Source organism: Madurella fahalii, assembly GCF_045866475.1.
Source record: "Madurella fahalii IFM 68171 DNA, scaffold_5, whole genome shotgun sequence".
Lineage (NCBI taxonomy): Eukaryota > Fungi > Ascomycota > Sordariomycetes > Sordariales > Madurella > Madurella fahalii.
This window is the reverse complement of record NW_027263975.1, coordinates 91,953-110,686: the sequence shown is the minus strand read 5'-3', so window position 1 is coordinate 110,686 and position 18,734 is coordinate 91,953. Positions and strand designations below refer to the sequence as shown.

General features: G+C 52.6%; 7 protein-coding genes across 7 annotated transcripts; 3 read left to right on the top strand and 4 right to left on the bottom strand.

Moving 5' to 3' along the window:
* Positions 1-1,531: 1,531 nt before the first annotated feature.
* MFIFM68171_08565 (uncharacterized protein) lies at positions 1,532-2,453 on the top strand (the record flags this gene model as incomplete). The annotated part of the gene is made up of 3 exons (XM_071063985.1): positions 1,532-1,827; positions 1,923-2,196; positions 2,391-2,453. 3 exons carry the CDS (start codon positions 1,532-1,534, stop codon positions 2,451-2,453), a joined length of 633 nt encoding a protein of 210 aa, XP_070920086.1.
* A 1,167-nt stretch (positions 2,454-3,620) lies between these two features.
* Positions 3,621-4,420, top strand: MFIFM68171_08564 (uncharacterized protein; the record flags this gene model as incomplete). Its single annotated transcript, XM_071063984.1, has 3 exons — positions 3,621-3,971; positions 4,028-4,180; positions 4,238-4,420. The coding sequence occupies 3 exons, from the start codon at positions 3,621-3,623 to the stop codon at positions 4,418-4,420; spliced, it is 687 nt and encodes a 228-aa protein (XP_070920085.1).
* Positions 4,421-4,633: 213 nt separating this feature from the next.
* On the bottom strand, positions 4,634-6,471 carry MFIFM68171_08563 (uncharacterized protein; the record flags this gene model as incomplete). The annotated part of the gene is made up of 6 exons (XM_071063983.1): positions 4,634-4,787; positions 4,839-5,073; positions 5,136-5,418; positions 5,473-5,743; positions 5,793-6,346; positions 6,400-6,471. 6 exons carry the CDS (start codon positions 6,469-6,471, stop codon positions 4,634-4,636), a joined length of 1,569 nt encoding a protein of 522 aa, XP_070920084.1.
* Positions 6,472-8,763: 2,292 nt separating this feature from the next.
* On the bottom strand, positions 8,764-9,326 carry MFIFM68171_08562 (uncharacterized protein; the record flags this gene model as incomplete). The annotated part of the gene is made up of 2 exons (XM_071063982.1): positions 8,764-9,135; positions 9,303-9,326. 2 exons carry the CDS (start codon positions 9,324-9,326, stop codon positions 8,764-8,766), a joined length of 396 nt encoding a protein of 131 aa, XP_070920083.1.
* Positions 9,327-9,566: 240 nt separating this feature from the next.
* Positions 9,567-10,435, bottom strand: MFIFM68171_08561 (uncharacterized protein; the record flags this gene model as incomplete). The annotated part of the gene is made up of 4 exons (XM_071063981.1): positions 9,567-9,754; positions 9,814-10,024; positions 10,171-10,303; positions 10,395-10,435. 4 exons carry the CDS (start codon positions 10,433-10,435, stop codon positions 9,567-9,569), a joined length of 573 nt encoding a protein of 190 aa, XP_070920082.1.
* A 3,356-nt stretch (positions 10,436-13,791) lies between these two features.
* MFIFM68171_08560 (uncharacterized protein) lies at positions 13,792-14,448 on the top strand (the record flags this gene model as incomplete). Its single annotated transcript, XM_071063980.1, has 3 exons — positions 13,792-14,040; positions 14,103-14,263; positions 14,325-14,448. The coding sequence occupies 3 exons, from the start codon at positions 13,792-13,794 to the stop codon at positions 14,446-14,448; spliced, it is 534 nt and encodes a 177-aa protein (XP_070920081.1).
* Positions 14,449-17,141: 2,693 nt separating this feature from the next.
* MFIFM68171_08559 (uncharacterized protein) lies at positions 17,142-18,692 on the bottom strand (the record flags this gene model as incomplete). The annotated part of the gene is made up of 4 exons (XM_071063979.1): positions 17,142-17,856; positions 17,907-18,031; positions 18,089-18,372; positions 18,425-18,692. 4 exons carry the CDS (start codon positions 18,690-18,692, stop codon positions 17,142-17,144), a joined length of 1,392 nt encoding a protein of 463 aa, XP_070920080.1.
* Positions 18,693-18,734: the final 42 nt, after the last annotated feature.

Sequence of the window (18,734 nt, the reverse complement as noted above, 5' to 3'; positions counted from 1 at the left end):
GCTGGTAACGGTCCGCTCTCCTCGTGTGGCGTGCGTGGTGAAGGCAGCGGCCGCCAATGACGGGGAGACGCCCAGCACCCGGGTTGCTATTTTATGCAGACGGATTTAGACAGGCCGCCAATGTCCGGAAATCCTCTTCTCTTGGGACCAAACAGACGCAGGATTTGCGGCGAACCACCGAAACATCAGGCGCCAAGCTTTCGACACTTTATCCATATATGAGAGCTTTAAGCCTGGACCCTGTAGACCGGTCGCGACCATACCCGATCACCCGGTCGTTCAATAGCAGCCAAGCTGGGCTGACATCGACTCGGGAGCGCGCACTTTCCATTTCGGATGTAACCTACCCTGAAAGCACTCAACATCGAGGCAAATCATCATAACTCGAATGCTTGGGCTTATGCGCGGAGGTACTGATTCCCAGGGTCGAGAATTCTCCGAGACTAACTGGTGAACTGGGACCCCGGCGGCTCCCCAATCTCCCGAGACAATATTGCCGCTCCACTCGGTACCGAGCGGGTGTTGGCCAATCGGCCGCCCAATTCTCATGTGAGCCCAGCAGTTCGTTCACCAAAGTATCTAGCCAAGGTTCTTGGCGATCAGCCCTCCCGGTTGGCGCGCTTACTATGGTCCTCGGGCAATATGGAGCCGCCTTTAGTATTGATATCACTGCACCGTCTGGGGTACGCCACGGACTCGCTATGCTTCCGCGGATGGAGTCGTCCGTCTGTCGCGGAAGGAAACGGCTTGGTTCCAAGGGTTCAACCACCACTCATAACCCAGGACAGAATGACAATGGTCACACCCATGCTTCCTGAATTAGGACTGGTAGATTGCCGCCACATGAATGCCCTACCAGGGACACGTCGCCGGGACAACCTCGGGTTGCTTCGCACGACTTGGAAAACACAGGTTTGGATCACACGGATCCGGCTAGCAATGTCAAGACACCAACAACCTGGTTGGAGAGATGACTGAGGGCCGATTAATCTCGGGGTGATGTGATTGTAGATAAAAATAGCTACAATAAAAAGCCGAACTGTTAACCATTCTGAGGTCTATCGTGAGATGGAGTCCGCCAATAACGCCTCGTTCATGTATGGATCCTTCCTTCCGCTCAACCTTATTTTGACTCTCGTGCAGCGAGGACAATGAGACTAGTAAGGGCAATGGCATGGCAACACCAGATAGCCGGGCGGGGGTGACAGCATGGCTGCGGCGTGATGGTGTGCGCCGAGGGACATGGTCTCACCGTCATTCCGTCCGTCTCCGACTGGATATCGACCAGAACCGGTATGGCGACTGTCGAACTTCGGAGTGCAGCTCTTGTGTGCTATTCTCGTCCCACGACTAGTGTCCCTTGAGGGGAACAATTACCTCACCGCGGATTCTCGACGTATATAAGAGGAGACGATGAGCCCGACTTGTAGACTGCCCATCACCAGCCTCATCAGCTTCCTCCTAGCTCCAGATCCCCTAACAACTTCGTCTCGCAAAGTTTTACCTCCCGCTCTTGAGATCCACTTCAAAAATGCGCTTCTCCGGTCTTTTCTTCGCCGGCGCTGCTGCCGCCGCCGTCATCTCGCCGGGCCGCGACTCCCTGACCGCGCCGGCACCTGCCCCCTCGGACATCAAGATCCTCGACGTCACCGCCATCGGCTCCGGCTGCCCGGCCGGCCATGCCTACGTCAATGTCGATGCCACGGGCACCATCTTCGATGTTGCCTTTGACAGGTACATTGTGACAGCTGGCCCCGGGAGCTCGCCGTCCGACAGCCGCAAGAACTGCCGCATCAGCATCAACCTGCAGTTCCCGTCCGGATACCAGTGAGTCAAAATCTAGGCTTTGGGGACCGAGGGAGGGATAATTTCCAGTTCATCCAAATGTACAACCCCGTCAGCCGGATACTGAACAAGTCCAGGTTCTCCGTCATCGAGACCCGCTTCACAGGCTACGCCAGCCTTTCCGCGGGCCAGACCGGTACCTGCCGCGCCGGCTACACTTTCTCGGGCGATAGCAGCCAGGAGGTCGTCTTCCAGAAGAACCTGATTGCTCCGTACGAGGACAACTACAACATGATTGCCGGCGTTGGCGTCGAGTCGTTCTCCCGCTGCGGCGGCACCACTGCCATCCTCAACGTCAACTCCGAAATCCGCATCACTCCCATCTCCACTCCCAACCCTGGGACCATGACTGTGAGAGCCCCCTACAAAGCGACCATTAAATGGCGCCGCTGCGATCCCACAGCTTGAGGTGGCGGTTTTCCCGCCAAAATCAAAAGAAAAAAAGTTCACATCTAGACAACACCAAAAAAAAAAAAATCAAAAAATCAAAACACCAAAATCGCAGAATAGATGGGCTAATACGAGGGCGAACTCGACCAATACAGGTGGACGCCTTCGACGGAAGCCTGCACCTCATTTTCCGCACCAACTGGCAGCTCTGCCGTTAAGTTTAGAGCATAGAGGCGTTGGAGGCCAAGGACTCAACGAAAAGCAATGGGAATGGTTTACTCTTCGGGTTCACGAGCTTCGATTCGACGCGACACGACTAGGTGATGGATGATGGGCGGACAACTCGGCAAGGGACGACTAGGTGGGATGGAACGATCGAGTAGGCGGAGCTTGGGTTGCAGACTTTACACTCTTTTGCCCCATTCATGAGGGGTTCATTCAGATAGCCAGAATTCACCGGTGTTTGGCTACTTGTCTTGATCCGCGCCATGGTCCCCGGTTTGGGTGCCAGAGACCGGTATGCAGCATTAATCGGCGAGATATTGCTTCGACTGTGGCGCTCGATATCATCCGATGCTTTGGCATTCCTGCCAGGGCTTCCCAGAATCCGGCCGCTTACCACACACCTGGTCTTTGAATTCTAGATTGACGGCGGTTTAGCATGAATGCGGCCTCTCATCCCCACGGGGGCATATTTAGGCAAAACGCCATCCCCACAAACTCTACGTCAGCTTAAGCAATTCGATCCGATAGCCGCGACGCCACTCGGTATTTCATCCGCGTTTATTGCCGGCCATACGCATCCAGGATCGACATATGTGAAACAAACCTCCGATTCGCCCTGGCATTGATCTTCAGGGCCATACAATCTCGGATATAGGACTCTGCGGGGAAACCTGGCGTTGTATGCAGCCTTCGGGTGCGTGGACGCCCTCATGGCCAGCCGGGAAGGCCGCCTTACTTTGATCGTCATCGTCGAGGTAAGTTAAGTTTGCCCCACGGCATTCTGGTTCGAAGGCGTAGTCCTGTCTGGCAACTGCTATAAAAATCAAGCCTCGCGTCGACGAGGGGATCGGCTGAGACTTTTCGGCGCGTGTTACACCCAACCATGCCAACCGTACCCGGTGCTGCGAGGGGTATAATAGATGAGCTGTAGACTTTAATGACGGGCTTAAGGAATGGAGGACACCGGACAAGCCCCGCTGTCCCATTCGGCATCCTCGCACCGAGATGACTTCCGCCTTCCCTTTTGCGACTACCCGTCCGTCCGGACCCGGTAGAGGGTATGTAGCGACATCCGTATAAGTACTTGCGATGCCTTCCCTCCACGGACGTCCATGACAGACAGACCGAACAGCACCTGTGCCATCTCCATTAAGATCAAGATGAAGGTCACCACCGTCGCCGTCCCCGTCCTCGCGGGCCTCGCCAGCGCCAACCCCATTGGCATTGAGGAGCGGCAGTCCTGCCCCCAGGTCCACATTTTCGGCGCCCGTGAGACGACGGTGCCTCAGGGCTACGGTACCTCCCAGGGCCTCGTCAACATGGTGAAGCAAGCGTACCCGGGCTCCACCAGCGAAGCCATCGTCTACCCTGCCTGCGGTGGACAGCCTCAATGCGGCGGCGTCAGCTATGACAACTCTGCGACCCAGGGCACTGCGGCTGTCGTGAGGGCTGTGACCGACTTCAACAGGCGTTGCCCCGATACCAAGATTGTGTTGATCGGCTACTCGCAGGTACGCAGTACTCATCTTCGGGGCGCGAGACATGACCACTAATTAACCTTGACCAGGGCGGCCAAATCATGGACAACGCGCTGTGCGGCGGCGCCGGCGCCACACTCAGCGGCGCGGCCCTGGAAGCGGTTAAGGCTGCCATCTTCATGGGCGACCCGCACAATGTCGCTGGTCTCCCATACAACGTTGGCACATGCCGGGCCGGTGGCGTAAGTCTCAATGCAGTCCTGAACACTAGCTGCTTCCAACTAACTGCTTTTAACCAGTTCGCTGCTCGTCCCAGCGGCTTCCAATGCAGGCCAGCCAACCCGTCGATCATCCAGTCGTACTGCGACTCGACCGACCCCTACTGCTGCAACGGCAACGACGCCAACTCCCACCAGCAGTACGTCAACAAGTACGGACAGCAGGCTCTGACTTTCATCAGGAGGCTCCTCGACGCTGCTTGAGCGCAAGTCTAGCCATCATCCAGTGCAGATTGTACATAGTGCATACCCAACTCCTGTACAAAGAGACTACGAAAATGAACTGCAATTCAATATGTCTCTGCATCCATCCATCTACTACTACTAACCTTTCGACCAACCCCACAACTGACCGAAGATAGCATAGCTAGACGACTGTCAGGAATCAAATTCAAATGTGTATTGAAATCTCTGCTCCTAAATCTCGTTTGACGCGGCCGTGTAGTGCTGCAGCTTTTCGAGCGCTTCCTGGTATTCCCTCTCTATCACTCTGGCATGCTCCGCTGAGCGCGGCGTTATCGAACAAGGAAAAGGCAGGGGACTCGAATTGAATCCGTCCGAGTAGGCGAAGCTGCAGCCGTTAGCACGAACCCTGTAGCCTAAGATAGTATCCCCAACGCACATGTCTACGTCGACCTCCTCGCCCGCCTCGTTCAGAGCCGGCTTAACGTCAAACGCCCACAGTATGCGCGCAATGTTGATGGCCACGGATGCTGATCCGAGGTGCATGCCGGGGCATATACGGCGGCCCCAGCCAAAGGCGCTGTGGCCGAGATTGCCAGGGTAGGCCCGGCTCTCGAGGAAGCGTTCTGGCCGGAAGTCGTGTGGCTCTGGAAAGTCGGCCTCGTTTAGATGAACTACAAGGCTGGTCAACGCGCCTTCTGTAAACAAGAGATCCAATTTGAAGCTGGGGACTTACTGCTCCACAGCGGAGCAATGATGGTGCTCCCCTTCGGGATAAATATGCCCTTGTACACGTCGTCGGCTGTGCTCGCATGCGGAGTGCCACCCAACACGGCGACAGGACGCCAACGGAGCGTCTCCGAGACCACTGCCATCACGTACCGCAGTGAAGGAAGGTCATCGAATGTGGGCAGCCGCTCGCGCCCGACCACCCTGTCCAGTTCCGCTTGCGCTTTTGGAATGAATCCATGGCCGAACTTGACACACGCGAGAAGGAAACTGGCAATGGAGCCTGCTGACTGGAGGAGGGGTTACTACTAGTGTGTGCCGCAGGGATGATAAGCACGACTTACTGTTTCTACTCCGGCACCGAAAGGAGAGCCGGCGGCATATGCGACCTCGAGATCGCTCATGCCAAGGTTCAGCTGCTCGTCCAAGAGATGCTTGGCGAAGCAGTCTGGCAGCACTCCTGCGGCTATCCGTTGTTTGACGTCGTCCATGAGCCCCGTGTACATTTTGATGTCTTTCTTGCGTTGCTCTAGCACTTGGGCCTTCCACGGCGCAAAGATGCTGGGGACATATTTGAGCGCCGGGTAGCGCTCGACGGCGAACTTGCCAGGGATGCTTTGGGAGGTGAGCGAGAGCCGGCACACAACAGAATCCGGGGACTTACTTGACCGAAGTTAGCCGGTCCATGGACTCTGCATTTAGGCGAACCACGACGTCGGTCCGGACATCCTCGACTCTGCGCCCGTACGTCACCGTCACAATCACCGACGCCGCATAGCGTTCAAGGTGCGTCCGGAAGCCGGCAGGATTCGTTAGCAGGTCGTGCATGAGCACCTTGGACTCGAGGCTCTGGATGGGCCGGTATGTCTCGCTCTGGCGCTGCATGAAGCCGCTGTGCAGCAACTTGCGCCAGCGACGCCAAAAGTTCGAGTAGGGCGCCATGAGCCCCCGCATTCCTCCCGACAAGAGTTCGCCGCCCATGATAAAACGTGGCCGGGACGAGTAGATGGCGCCTCGCTTTTCAAGCAGATCCCAAGCCACCTGAGCCGAGCCCAAGATGATGGTCGGGGTCGGGCCCATCTGGAGGTACACCATATCGCCATACTGCTGGTGTAGCTCTCGAAACCACAGCCACGGTTTTCGCAAGCCCGTCTTGAGGGATTTGGGACCGGGCGGGAGTTGTGAGCGATGGGCGTACAGCCGCCATTGCTGGTGCAACTGCTAGGGTCAGTGTTGAAATCCTTGCGTGCCAATTCGGAAATGTTTATTACCCGGGGAAACTCTAGTAGTAAATAAGAGAGGACTATCGCAGCGCCCAAACTGGCGACAACGAGGCTGAGCATTTTTTTCCTTTTCTTTCTTTCTTTCTTTCTTTCTTTTTTTTTTATGCAGGGCTAGTTTCGGTCAAAACGGTATCTTAGATGGTGGTTGTGGTTCAAACCATTCAGCTCTAAATATTACTGAAACCTCCCCTCTCGGAAGATGATATGCTGCAACTGCCGTACCCCCATGTCGCCCTCAACGGCTTGGCGCGCCAAAGCGGCCAAGCATATCCGGTCAGACGCTGCTCTCGCCGTACTTTGCTCGATTTCTCGGTACGACACTGTGCACCGAACAACATCCGAGTCGGGCCTCGACTGGTGCGCTACACTGCAGCAACGGGGAAATATCTTTTCTCAATACCTCCTGTCGTAGACCTCGCCTTGCGCTCGATTTTCTTAGTCACGTCTCAACTTGGATGGCGAAAGGCTGTAAAGGGTCACTGCGGCAACCTGTATCCGCCTCCGTCGTGGCATCAAGCTCCATTTGGCGTTTGTCCAGGTTGCCACCATCGTTTGCATTTCGGTCTGGTGGAGCTCGGTGAGTGCCGCGCCGACCGCGCTCAAGGGCAGTTTCTACCACTCCTCGCTAGTACTCTGCCGCTTCCTGATCCGGTTTCAAGGATTGCGTCTGGTGACTTAATTATGCTAGGGATCATTGGTCATGCCGTGCCCAAGTATGGTCTCTAAACCATTATAGGTGACGAAGATAGGGTTTTAGGGTGAGCTACCGCTTAGCCGTAGTATGAACTTTAGCTGCTATTTCATCGACAGTATCTTGGCCTCAGGCCCGCTTGGATGTCCAGATCACTTATCAAGGTAATTTAGACGTGTACAAATACAGTAGACTGTGACAGGTGTAGGTGTGGTGATGCGAGCAATGACGGTGTGCTGCGGAGAGAAGCTAAATGCTTTCAGGCAATTGGAAAAACAAACATAAATGAAGTGCGGTGGACCCATGCAAGTATTTCTTGGACTGTCAATCTTAACGTCGCAATGTCAGCACGGAACTAGGAATTTCCAGTGGCACCGCTTCCACTCTGGCCGGGCAATATGAAGATTGAGAAGGACGAAAGCGTCCCTTTACCAGGGACTGGAGTCACATCCTAAGCCGTCAAGATTTCTGTTGATAACATACTTAGATGGCAACCTTAGGCATCGGGGTCAAGGAGGAAGATCATGGCCATGGCCAGGGAGCAAGGTTGAACAATGGGATGTAGCAACTGAATAGCTGAAGTATTCTATCTTCTATACATTTTGGAATCGAGCAGTGGCTAGTAGACGGAACAAACCCCAGCACCGTGTAGTCAGACGAGACGGAATTTTAAATTGCCGTGGAAAGAGACCTTCCCCCTTCTCCACCCCCCTTCTCTAAATTCATTACTAAACTTACCCCATACATTTGAAATATAGAATAAGCTTGCCGTTGATTGCCTTGCCTACACCACCGACCGGATTTGTAATGAAATGGATTTAAAGACAAACCTCAGATTTTCGTCGCTGAAATATCTTGCGACAGCTAGATAATACTCGTCATCCGCTTCAGCTCTTTTAACACCTCATTCTTTAGACTTCTTACCCCATTCCTGGTATGGGTCTTGGTCTGCCAGACTCCCTGATCCAACACAAACCGTAGGGTGACGAGTCTACGGGTAAGAATCTCGCGGCGGAAGTCCTGGATAACGACGCCCGGCATCTACTTAGCGCATCCAAAAACCATTTTCGAGGAGTTCTAGCGAGCCTCCAGATGGCAGATTAGGCTCTTTACATTTTCCGGTTCGTCCGTCGCTTGACTGGCGTACCGCAGAGCCCGCGTTACCGATGACCACTTCGTGTCAGTGCTCAGGGACGTCCTCCTCCATGGTAAGAACAGGATCTCCGCCTCGAGCAGAGCCAAATGTGGATTGATACTCCCCTCGTACGCTGCGCGGACGCGGCTCCAGACCGCATCCTGTAGCACCCAGTCTCTGGCCGTCTAATGTATGAAGTTGATGAAACCACCCTCCTCCCCTGAGTAGACCTCCAATATTCCCTTTGTCCGGGCACTCAGTTTTTGCTTCAGCGATTTCAAGGCGTCCTTCCTCCATTCGTGAGTCGGAAGAGCATCCATACTCTCAGTCGAATTCGGTCGGGGCTCTTCAATCAGCCGCATGATAAGCCAGGGTAAGGGCCTGTAAGCCGCCTTCACTACCTGTATCATGAATGAGCTGTCAGACAGGTTGTCTTTATAGATACTGGCCCATACGCGATCGAAAAAGCCCGAGAGGATGGGGATAGATCGGTTAAGGCCTTCCCGGTTTTGGAGATTGAACAACCTTACGAAAGCAAGTCGGAGAGCAGCTGAACCACGACGGACGCCCATAAGACGACACAGTTTGCTTTGTCTACAATGCCTCTCAGCAACCGGCCAGTCTCGTTGAGAAACAGGCGCTTCTGCTCGCCGAAGCCTTTATGGCCTTGGAAGCTGCCGGAGATGAAAGCAATCATGTCGTCCCCAGTGAGTATATGCATATCGAGCATGGGGCTCTCGTTAAACTCGTTGTCAAACTCGGTCCAGGGCCGACTAGCCACGCACAGCTTGGGCCCCCCGGAGCAGCGGGTTTTGATGGCGCGGAACAACACAACGACTTCGCGGGGTGGAATGAAGAACTCGTCAAGTCCGTCAACGAACAGCGCCAGCTTGACGGACTTGCCACAGTCAGCAAGTAGCGCATCAAACGACGCATCAACTTCCTTGTCAGACCACTCGGGGGAGAATTACTGGTGCTTCAATATCCGTGACGAAGCCCAACGCCGCGGGGCCAGGACAGGAACCAATTTAGGGTCAGTTTGAAGGGTCTGGGGACATCACGGACCTCTTGAGGCCGTGAAAGGACCATTGTAATTCGTAGCCAGAGTGCTAAGCATAGTACGTGACTACTAGGAGAGGTAGAGGTGTGGGCCATTTTTAACGATGGGTTGTAGGCGTGGGTCCTGTATGATATACTTCGTCATCGTCGATTTCCCTGACCCTGGCCCCCGGTAATTCAGTAGACTTGATCGGTCTCGGTTTCCAGCCACTTCGGGAAGCTGCGCCATAGGGACCCATCCATCCCTATCTTCGGCTCCACCTGGAACACCTATGAGTAAGCCAGGGTGAAGGTCTCCACGATGGCATTTTCCCGTGTGCGGATGGTGTCAAAGTTGATGCTCGGAGATATTATAGCGGTCGCTCTGGCATCGTTGTCGGAGGCGTGGGCCATGGAGGCATCCGGTTTCCGGTCCTTCCTCCGAAGCATTCGAGTGAGTTCGTCACGTATCCGCCTTGCTGTTTCGGAGTTGTTTCTGAGGGAGCCGATGATTCATCCTTCAAAGGCAGCCGCTGACTGACTTCCGCGAGAGCCAGGAGGGGCTGGCTGGCCTGCGTCTTCAGCCTGTCATCCTTTGCGAGAAGCCCGGGTCTTGATTTGTTCGTGATATTCGTGGAGGCTTGGTAAATTGGCTGCAACTGGCGCTCTGTGCGGTAATTAATCTCCAAATGGCGTATTTGCGGGTCGAAGTCGGCTTGCTTCTTTCGCGGATCCAGCTCCAATGGGCGCTTTAGAGAAGTTAGTTCCTCTTTGAGCTTCGTCATCTCCCCTTCTTATCGGTCCCTTGTTCAGCCGAATTCCAGTTGTATCTTCTCCGGTAGTTGTTTTAACTCTTCTTATAACCTTCCCGTCTCTTTTGCTTATATTTGCTTACGCGTCCCACCTCTCCGTCTCGCCTCTCCGTCTCTTGTTCAGTCATCGTCTCCACCTGCTCGAGCAACCTAAGCACTGCGTCCAGCTGCCTGCTGAAATGGGGCTCCCATTGTTTTATCCACTTGGAGTCTTGCCTGTGGCGGGTACGTTAATTCGCTGGTTAGCGCGCGGTGGAGCAAAAAATGAAGGACTAGAAGTGAGGAGGACTGGAACGGCAGGTCCTACCAAAGACAAAATTTCACCGAGTCGACAACCTTGCGCCTCATAAGCTCTAGCCGGCATCGTATGTCTTCAAAGTCTTGTTGGCATCGGCCATCTCCTTCCGGTTGCGGTCTCCGAAACGGTTGGTTTTCCAGCCGGCCTCTACGCTGGCGTTATTTGCGTGCCTGCTCCTGGATTTGGCAGCGGCGTTAGTACCCGTCGGCAAACTGGAGCAGGATGTCGAGCTCTCCGGGTCTTCCCTTGCCTCTGGCGGCTTCACTACAACCCACACTACTTCCCTGAAGCTCGCTCGGACATACCGAGCTTACTCATCAGGTAGAGATGTTAATCATGGGAAAATGGGCAACATACACGTCAAAAGTTCAATCGGGTTTATTGGGCTACGAGGTTCAATTTGCAGTAACCGTATTTACGGTGGGGGTAAAGGATAGGGGGAACCCTCTCTTAAAGATACTGTAAGCGCTATCTGGTATATCGATGGTAGCTAGCAGAGTCGCAACGGCACGGGAAGCCTTGGGTCCGGTTGGAGCGGCAGGTATGGAGCGCCGAGTATGACTGAAACATCTGAGTGTCAGGGCGAACTTTCCTGGCATATTCCTACTTGGATTCTCTCACTCGGCGTCCTCCCGGATATGGAAGGAGACGTGGTACAGTGCGAAAAAATCGTGTGGCGGAAAAGGCCAAGAGCTAACAGCCGAAGCCGCAGCGTGAGAGGGAATTAGTGATTGGGATGCAAAGCCAGATGAGAGGATTTAGAACACCTTCCGCATGAATTCCCTACGCGATTTATCTCCATCAGTCACCTCATCGAATTGACCGCACCCCTCGGTCTCCACTGGAAAGGACTGGATTATGACGAAGAAACGTATTTAGCCGAGGGGAATTGCTACCAGTGGCTTGCGGATACAAGGCATCGGTATGGTGTTTACCTTCAAAGCAACGGCATTTGGCGTCCAAACGTCGCAATTCCAGTTTCGATTCCTGGAACTTGACTTTCAGGGTTATAGACTCCGGCTAGACGAGGACGCTGTTAGCATTCATGTTTTCAGTGGAGAGGAAGTTTCATGAACAGCGTTCCCAAATTTCGCTGGCTCCCTTTCGGTAGGCTTCTTAAATTCCGTATCCTGATTATTTCAGGTCTCGGAGATCTGTAAGTGCTGTCTATGATACTCTTCTGTAATAAGTACTTAAGGTGCAATTGCGGCGTCGCTTTTGCGCGACATCTTAATACTGTTTCTAATCAACGTGTCACGTCGGGCGCATTACTTTTTTCTTTCATGCCGCTCTATGATCCTAGTATGAATATAAATTCTGATTTTGATCCCTTCAGCTTATCTTTTGCCGCCATCATGTCCTCGTGAATCAGCAAGGTTTTAATACCGGTAGCTCGGGGCATTAATTAGGTGTCTCCTATATATCGTTCTCGGGCAAGTTTGGGAGTGTCACGGCATTCTACAGTTTACACCGGTGATCGCTGCATTGTTGACGTTCTTGTTAGCCCGGAAACTTCTTTGCTCGCGATGTGCGCAAAACAGAGTGTCTGTGAGCTTGGTAAAGCTGCCAAAGAACATCTGACTCTTCTGTGGAGCATTTGATCAGCTGGAAGTTGCCGGGGGGCCATACACTCACAAAGTCGAGGCAGGCCAACTCAAAGCCACGAGCGTTGAAGACAGGAGCAAACCCGGCCTTTACCACACCGTATTTAGCAACATCTGTCATCAGGGACGCTTCTTCGCTATGGGTTATTGTTGAGAAACTGGGGTCAGTGAGACCGTCTTCCTCGGTATCTTTATGTCCTCTGTTTTGTGACAACGGAGAGAAGTTACCGAAATCGCCTACCAGTTTATAGTCGTCCGGGATAGAGGCATGCTAGGCCTCAGATGTTCCCAGGTCCCGCCCATCTAACTAACCCTCTAGAGACACGCCCCATGTCGTTTGTGTTCGCTGGATGCAGTAGCGTGTTAGAGAGGTGAAAATCCGAGTGCCTGCTCGAGCCCCCTTCACCGTTTACGCAAGTCGGAGTCTCCGATCGAGCCATGGTTTCATTATAGGTATGGCCAGAACGTTTCATATCTCTGCATCTCGCCGCCCAGTTGCGATAAGCCAAGGCCCCCTTGTTTGCTGAGAAACGCGCTAGCCACTACCACCTCGGCTCTGCTTTAGATTCTCCCGGTTCATCGACTATTGTATCAGTGGGCTAACATGCGACGGTGAGGTCTCGCTGGCAGTAGTCATCGATCTTGCGGTCTTTGCAGCGGGGGATCCGTAATCTTGAATGAAAAGACTGGAATGGACAAGATGGATGTGGGGCGTGGGCTTCTGCTCTGTGCGCAAGGTTTTATCCTGAGTGCATCCTACCTTACTGCTTGCTTGGCCAGGCTAGTGTACGACGGATGCGTACGACTTACTTTGCCGTCATATCCGGACCTTCTGTGAGGATTGAAAAGGTGGAGACCCCTGCGGTGGGTGGATACGCTACCTATCGCACCAGGGAACCAAAATCTGCCTGGTATACCTGCATCGATCCTCCATCAAGCACAAGCTCGACGGTAGGATACAATGCGTGGGACATGTGTTGATGCTGGGATGCGTCCACTGTCAGGGCTTCAGGTCGTTCTACAGCTTCGAACTAATTAGGCCAATTGGCTGGGGCCCTGGAAAGTCAGATTGCTCCTTCGCAAGCGTGTCAGTTACACTGCAGCAAATATTGCACCACACTGCAGCACCAACGAACCGCTTATGCAATGATCAGCCGGATTTGGCATTCACTGTAGTAGTCAAGAGCTTTTGCTGACAATTCTAACGAGGTGACCGACCACCCTGAATGGCGGGGAATACAAGGTTGGTATAGCAGGTCAGCACTAGAGAATCCTTAGCAACGCTGACTCCAGCGGGTATTTCCACAATCCTTTCAGTAACATCCCTAGCTGCGGGGAGATCGGAACCGGAGTTTGAAGCCAATCCGCGACAAGAGCGTGAGCCAACTCCGGGTCTAAATGGCCAAAGATCAAGAAGCGAGAGTTCCGGTGGCGGATGCAAACACTCGCCGCAAATTAACCGATACGATCATTGGCTGTGCAACCGCATGCAACCTCGTATTGTGTCTAGAGGTATCGACTAGCGGTGTAACAATAATTTACCATGTTTGGACAAGAGATGCTTGCATGTGTTAGACTGTAGTGCTCCTTATTGTTACATTCAACATCCACCGGGTTGACTATCTTTGTCAGCGTGTTGGAGACTTGATTGCAGGACATTGACTTCAATCAAGGGTGGAGTCGGGCATGGGTCACCGCGCAACATCTATAGAAGTAGTAAGACTCCCGCCGTCATCCACCAGGAGCTGTGTCCCAGACCTCAAGTCAAACTCAAAGGTTAACCCCCAAGAGCAACAGCCAAAATGGTCAAATTCACCCTACCGCTACTCGTCCTGGCCATAACTACCTGCGTGGCCGCTGCCCCGGGGGCCTCTAAGACCACCTTCTCCTTCGAGCAGTGGGTTGAGGACATCATTGCCAACCCCGACACTGCTCTGACAGTCGATGAGGCCATCGCAGCAGCTCAGGCGGCTGACGTTGTTGGCTCTGCCGGCGGCCTTCGAAAGAGAGTTAGATGCGATCAAGAATCAATAGGTTGGCCGAGGGCGCCTGTATGTCCCCCGCGCTCCAGAACATATGAAACGGGTTGATGCTAATAGGTTGGCCTGTACAGGGACGGGATGCTGCAGCCTGCGTCGACGACCTTGCCCGCAAGGGCAATAGCGGGGTCAACTGTGGCATCGGGAACAACGTATTCAACATTCAGATGTGCCGTATCGGCGGCGCCCAGATTGTCGGCAGCAAGTCTAACCCGTCTCAGCAGTCAGCAAACTGGTAAGGCATATTATCTTTTCCATCCTTAGGCCCTAAGCTTACTAATACGGTATCTCCTCAGCAATGATGTCGCTCGCACTGCGGGAATAGTCTTTGACAATTGCTGGAGATCCGACGATACAATCGTGGGCAGCGAGATCTGCATTACCAACAACCAAATGCAGATCAACGTTCTCGGACTCTGAGTCCCGGACATGGGAAGTTGACCGATATGTGCCGTGAGATTACAGTGCGGGTGACCGAGGAATCACGAATATGATACGTATTATACAGCCATGAGCAGCTGCCAGTCTTGTTCGTTCTGTTAAACTTGCCCAGTAACCTGCTTGCAAACTGATTCTTTTGTATGATATGTGGGGCAAGCTCCATAATGTTTATGGAAAATACCTTACGTTGACATGGCACTACGAACTTCGTATGATATAACGCTAGGCATTTAAACCCTTCTCCGAATCCCTAGGACTCTTTTATTAAGATCATTAAGCACTCTGTGAAACCTGGCAAGATTCACTTCACCAACTATTCAGCGGTGGCGTTCAGTAACTTACACTAGGCTGTGCTAATAAAAAGTAAGTTAGTATTACACTTGATCTTGGGCTTTGGAAAACGTCAATCAGGTTGAAATGTGATATGACGCCCCAATTATCGGCGCTGGTGCTCTTGATGTGGGAAGCTCGACGGAACTGAACTGGTCATCACTAACGTTCGCTCTAACAATGACGGAACCCGGGTTTAGTATTAGTAAGTTACCTTCTTCATAATATGGCTCCTTATGAGCTGTCAACTAGTATTTCTCTGAGTTCTAGAATATAACAGCGGAATCCTCTTCCTCACTTCGAATTGGGCCTGCGCTGGATGACGTTTTCAGATCGCGTATTCGTGTGAGCCTTTACCGCCCGCTTCTCCACCGAGGGAAGAAAACTGCTGGTCTTTGAAATTAGTGTTCGAAGTTTTGGGACATTGAGGCAGAGCACGAGAGCGCCGGACCTGAGCGGGAAACTTCAAACTGGCTGCAGCTGTTCCTCGACGACGAGTCCATCCTCGATTTTGCGGAAGATTATCTCGAGGCGCACAGAGTATTAAGTTATGAAATTATACGCAGTTGATTCCTTGCATAAGTACATACTAATACAAGGGGTAAATGGCCGTGTATTTACAATGTGCCTTCTAAGGAGCTTGTTAAGTTATCTGCATCCAGTGCACTGATACCTCAAACGTACCTGTGGCTTATGTGCTCTGTCCGTTGGTTTCAGCACAAAGATTATTTTGATCAACAACGGGACGGTAGCTAGATCCGCAATGCGTTGCAAATTGCCTGCCTTATCCACCCGCACATTACGACTTGCAAATGATGTCTGTTGACCAGTGAGACGTCGAGAGCACTGATGACGATTCGAAAACTACCAACGAGAGAGAGGGTTCATCCAACTTCATTCCGTTTTGATTGCACATACCTAGTTCAAGGTGGTTGTGGAAGTAATCGAAGATTGGAGGCGTGTCCTTATGACGCCACCGGATCCACTGACAAGGACAAGGCCGCAGTCAAGCAAACTCGAACGACGACCGACCTCTCCATGAGAGCACAGACAGGCCTACCGCTCGGAGTTGTCAAGTGGTTACTGTAACCCCGCCCACTTAACCCAAGACTGAATGTACCACGGCCTCAGAACCACGATCGTGGAAGGGGAATCCGACCCAGCGTCGCTCGGCGCAGCAGCAACCACAGGAGGCCTGGTTACAGCTCCGAAAACATTGTTAAGGCCTGAATCCCTGGGGTACGTCAGGTACGCAATCCGTGGTTGCCAGGGAGCCAGCCGCATTACAAATCGGAAGGGCGGCGGTCCTATCTTCGGTCGACCGAGGCGACACCAACCCGACACGCTTTCTGGTGCTGCAGAGGCTGGAGCACGAATTCGCACACTTTTCGGCGGGATTCGGGACAAATGACGAAGAACAGTTTTTATCTTAACCTTTGGCTGAGGACGCGGTTGATGGGGAGATACAGAGTATATGGTAGGCTTGGAGCAGCCGTACGAGGATGACGGGAATAGGCTGCAGTTATAAGAAGTCTAATGGATGGTATGGGGGCCACCGAGAGAAGAAAATAACGGTTAGCATTCTGTAAAGACTACTAATCACCGCCGTAAGTATGTTTTAATTCTCTTGCTAATCATCCCTATAGCCCCTCGTAGACATCCACCTTGACTAGTATAGCATTTTTTAGTCCGGTTTGATAATGAAATGGTGTAGAAACACATATCTATACCCACATACCTATCAAAACAAGGGGGAGGGCAAAGGCAGCCAAATGCCAGACAAATGCCAGACAAATAGGATAGATAAGACAGGTTAGGCGACAACACCAAATCAAGTCCCTACAGCCTAAACAAGGTTAAAATACCATGTACAGATAGAGCTCCCACTGATCAGAAGGAGATCGCTTTATACACAAAGGAAGCTCATCAATTGAACCTGTAACAGGTATAGAAAAGAGTGCTGAATTGATTGTCCTGTCTAAGAAGAATGGGTCTACGGCAAGTTCCAGCCTCCGGGGCGCCACTCCAGTACGTATGGTCCTCTGGGGACAGTTTCCCTTAACTCAATAAGCTCTAATTATTTATATATAGGGGTGGAGATCAACTTGAGATGCAGGGATAGGTCGATAAAGAGTGTAAAGGAAGTGTGTTCTACGATTAGGAATAGTAGTGAGATTACAGGGTTGTCCGGTAAGCAGGAATTAGTCCTTTAGGAGGAGGACGCCTTAATCTGTTCGATATAGGAGGTCCAAGTCCTTGCCAGACTGACTCAGGCTGACAGAAACAGGATTGTTAGGCTTCATTATCGGCTTATGAGTTTGGGACTTCATGTAAAGCGTGCACTAATGATGTTTAGTGGCATATACATCCTCGATCCCAAGAAATCCGGGCGTCTCAAAGCTGAGAATAGCGCCCCAATGAGGTCGAAAGACATCTTCGCCCTGTTGCGTCTCCAACCACAGAACACCCTTGATGCGGATGAAGACATGTTCCCAGGTACTTAGGTGTAACAACGTAGCTACAGCCTCTGCGCGCTCCCTGTACCACTGGTAATGAGGTGTACCAGTTGACGCCACCATACCCACTGCGCAAAACCAAATATCGATTGGATCATATGTGTGTTGTGTCAAGTCCCACTGTTGGAGATGCTCCGTAAGACGGTTGAGGATTTTGTTGAATATTACTCCATGCGAAAAGTAGGTCGGTCCTTGAATGATAAACATGTAGAGTATGGTTGCATCACAAACAAACTCGGTGAATGGTGACGGGTGAGTCTTCGTGCCTCGAGCTAGACGCAGAAGCCGGTGTATGACGAAGCACGTCAAGTCATGGAGCTGGGTTGAGGTGAAGGGTATCCGTTCGGCCGCCTGGAAGACGTTGCGGAGACGGATAAAGACATTTCTGACTTCTTCATCGATGCCGAGCCCGCCAAGTTCCGGCGGATCTTGGACGGCCGGCGAGTTGAGCTGCCATTCTGGAATAGGAGGTATTCCGTGTCCAATACCGGCATCATCCTGAGTTTCGAACTGAGGATGGCCCATGATGAGCATTGATACCCTAAACAGTTGTAAGCGTCGTCATGGAACGAGGCGTCCAAGCGGACCCACCAGCTGACCATCCTTGCGGTAAGCGGGCTAGTCTGCCTCACCGCGTTGATGCCCCCTCTCAAGTCGACAAGTCTTTTCACTCCGTTGACATGCATTTCGGCAACTTTGGTGTTGCCCTTACCGAACTGAGAGTGACGAGGTCAAACCATGGTTCTAGGCGATGGAGTTGAGAGCTAGCTCACTTCGATAGTAGCCAAGGTGATGACGGAATTCATGGTCCCATCTTGTAAGGCCAAGGATGTGTCCTCGACTTTACGCCGGAGGAGAGCGACAGAGTCGGCCATAAGGAGTTCGGAAGTGTAAAAGCCCCTTTGGGCCATCAGCTCCTCGTCAAGGCATGCCGTTTGCAGGGAGACGTGAAACAAGGCTGGGTCGCCTAGGGCTATTGGCCACCATGAGACGAGAAAGGGGTTTGTTGTTGCGTTGAGATCGAGGGGATAGTATTGGAAAGCAATCTTGTGGAGGACTAACCAGTTAGACGAGATACTCGGGATGAAGCTCGGATGTAATACACTTACAGCTATGGATGAGGCGTTGGACATGTTCCCGGGGTAGCCTCGTCGGTGGGTACGATTCGAAGGGGTCGACCGATGAAAACCTATAGCTGACCAGGGGGCCGGATATCCCGGATTCGCCTGACGCTGCCGGCGCCGCTGTCAGGGGCTCGTTGACATAGACGCATTGAACCTTGCGCTTGATGCAGCGGGAGCAACGCGGCGTGCTCAGGTCGCAGCTGTGTTTAGATCGGGCGCAGGCAGCACAAGAACGTCGGAGGGTGTGGCGCATTGTGAGAGGGGACGTAGTCGAGTTGAAGTTTGATGCGACTGC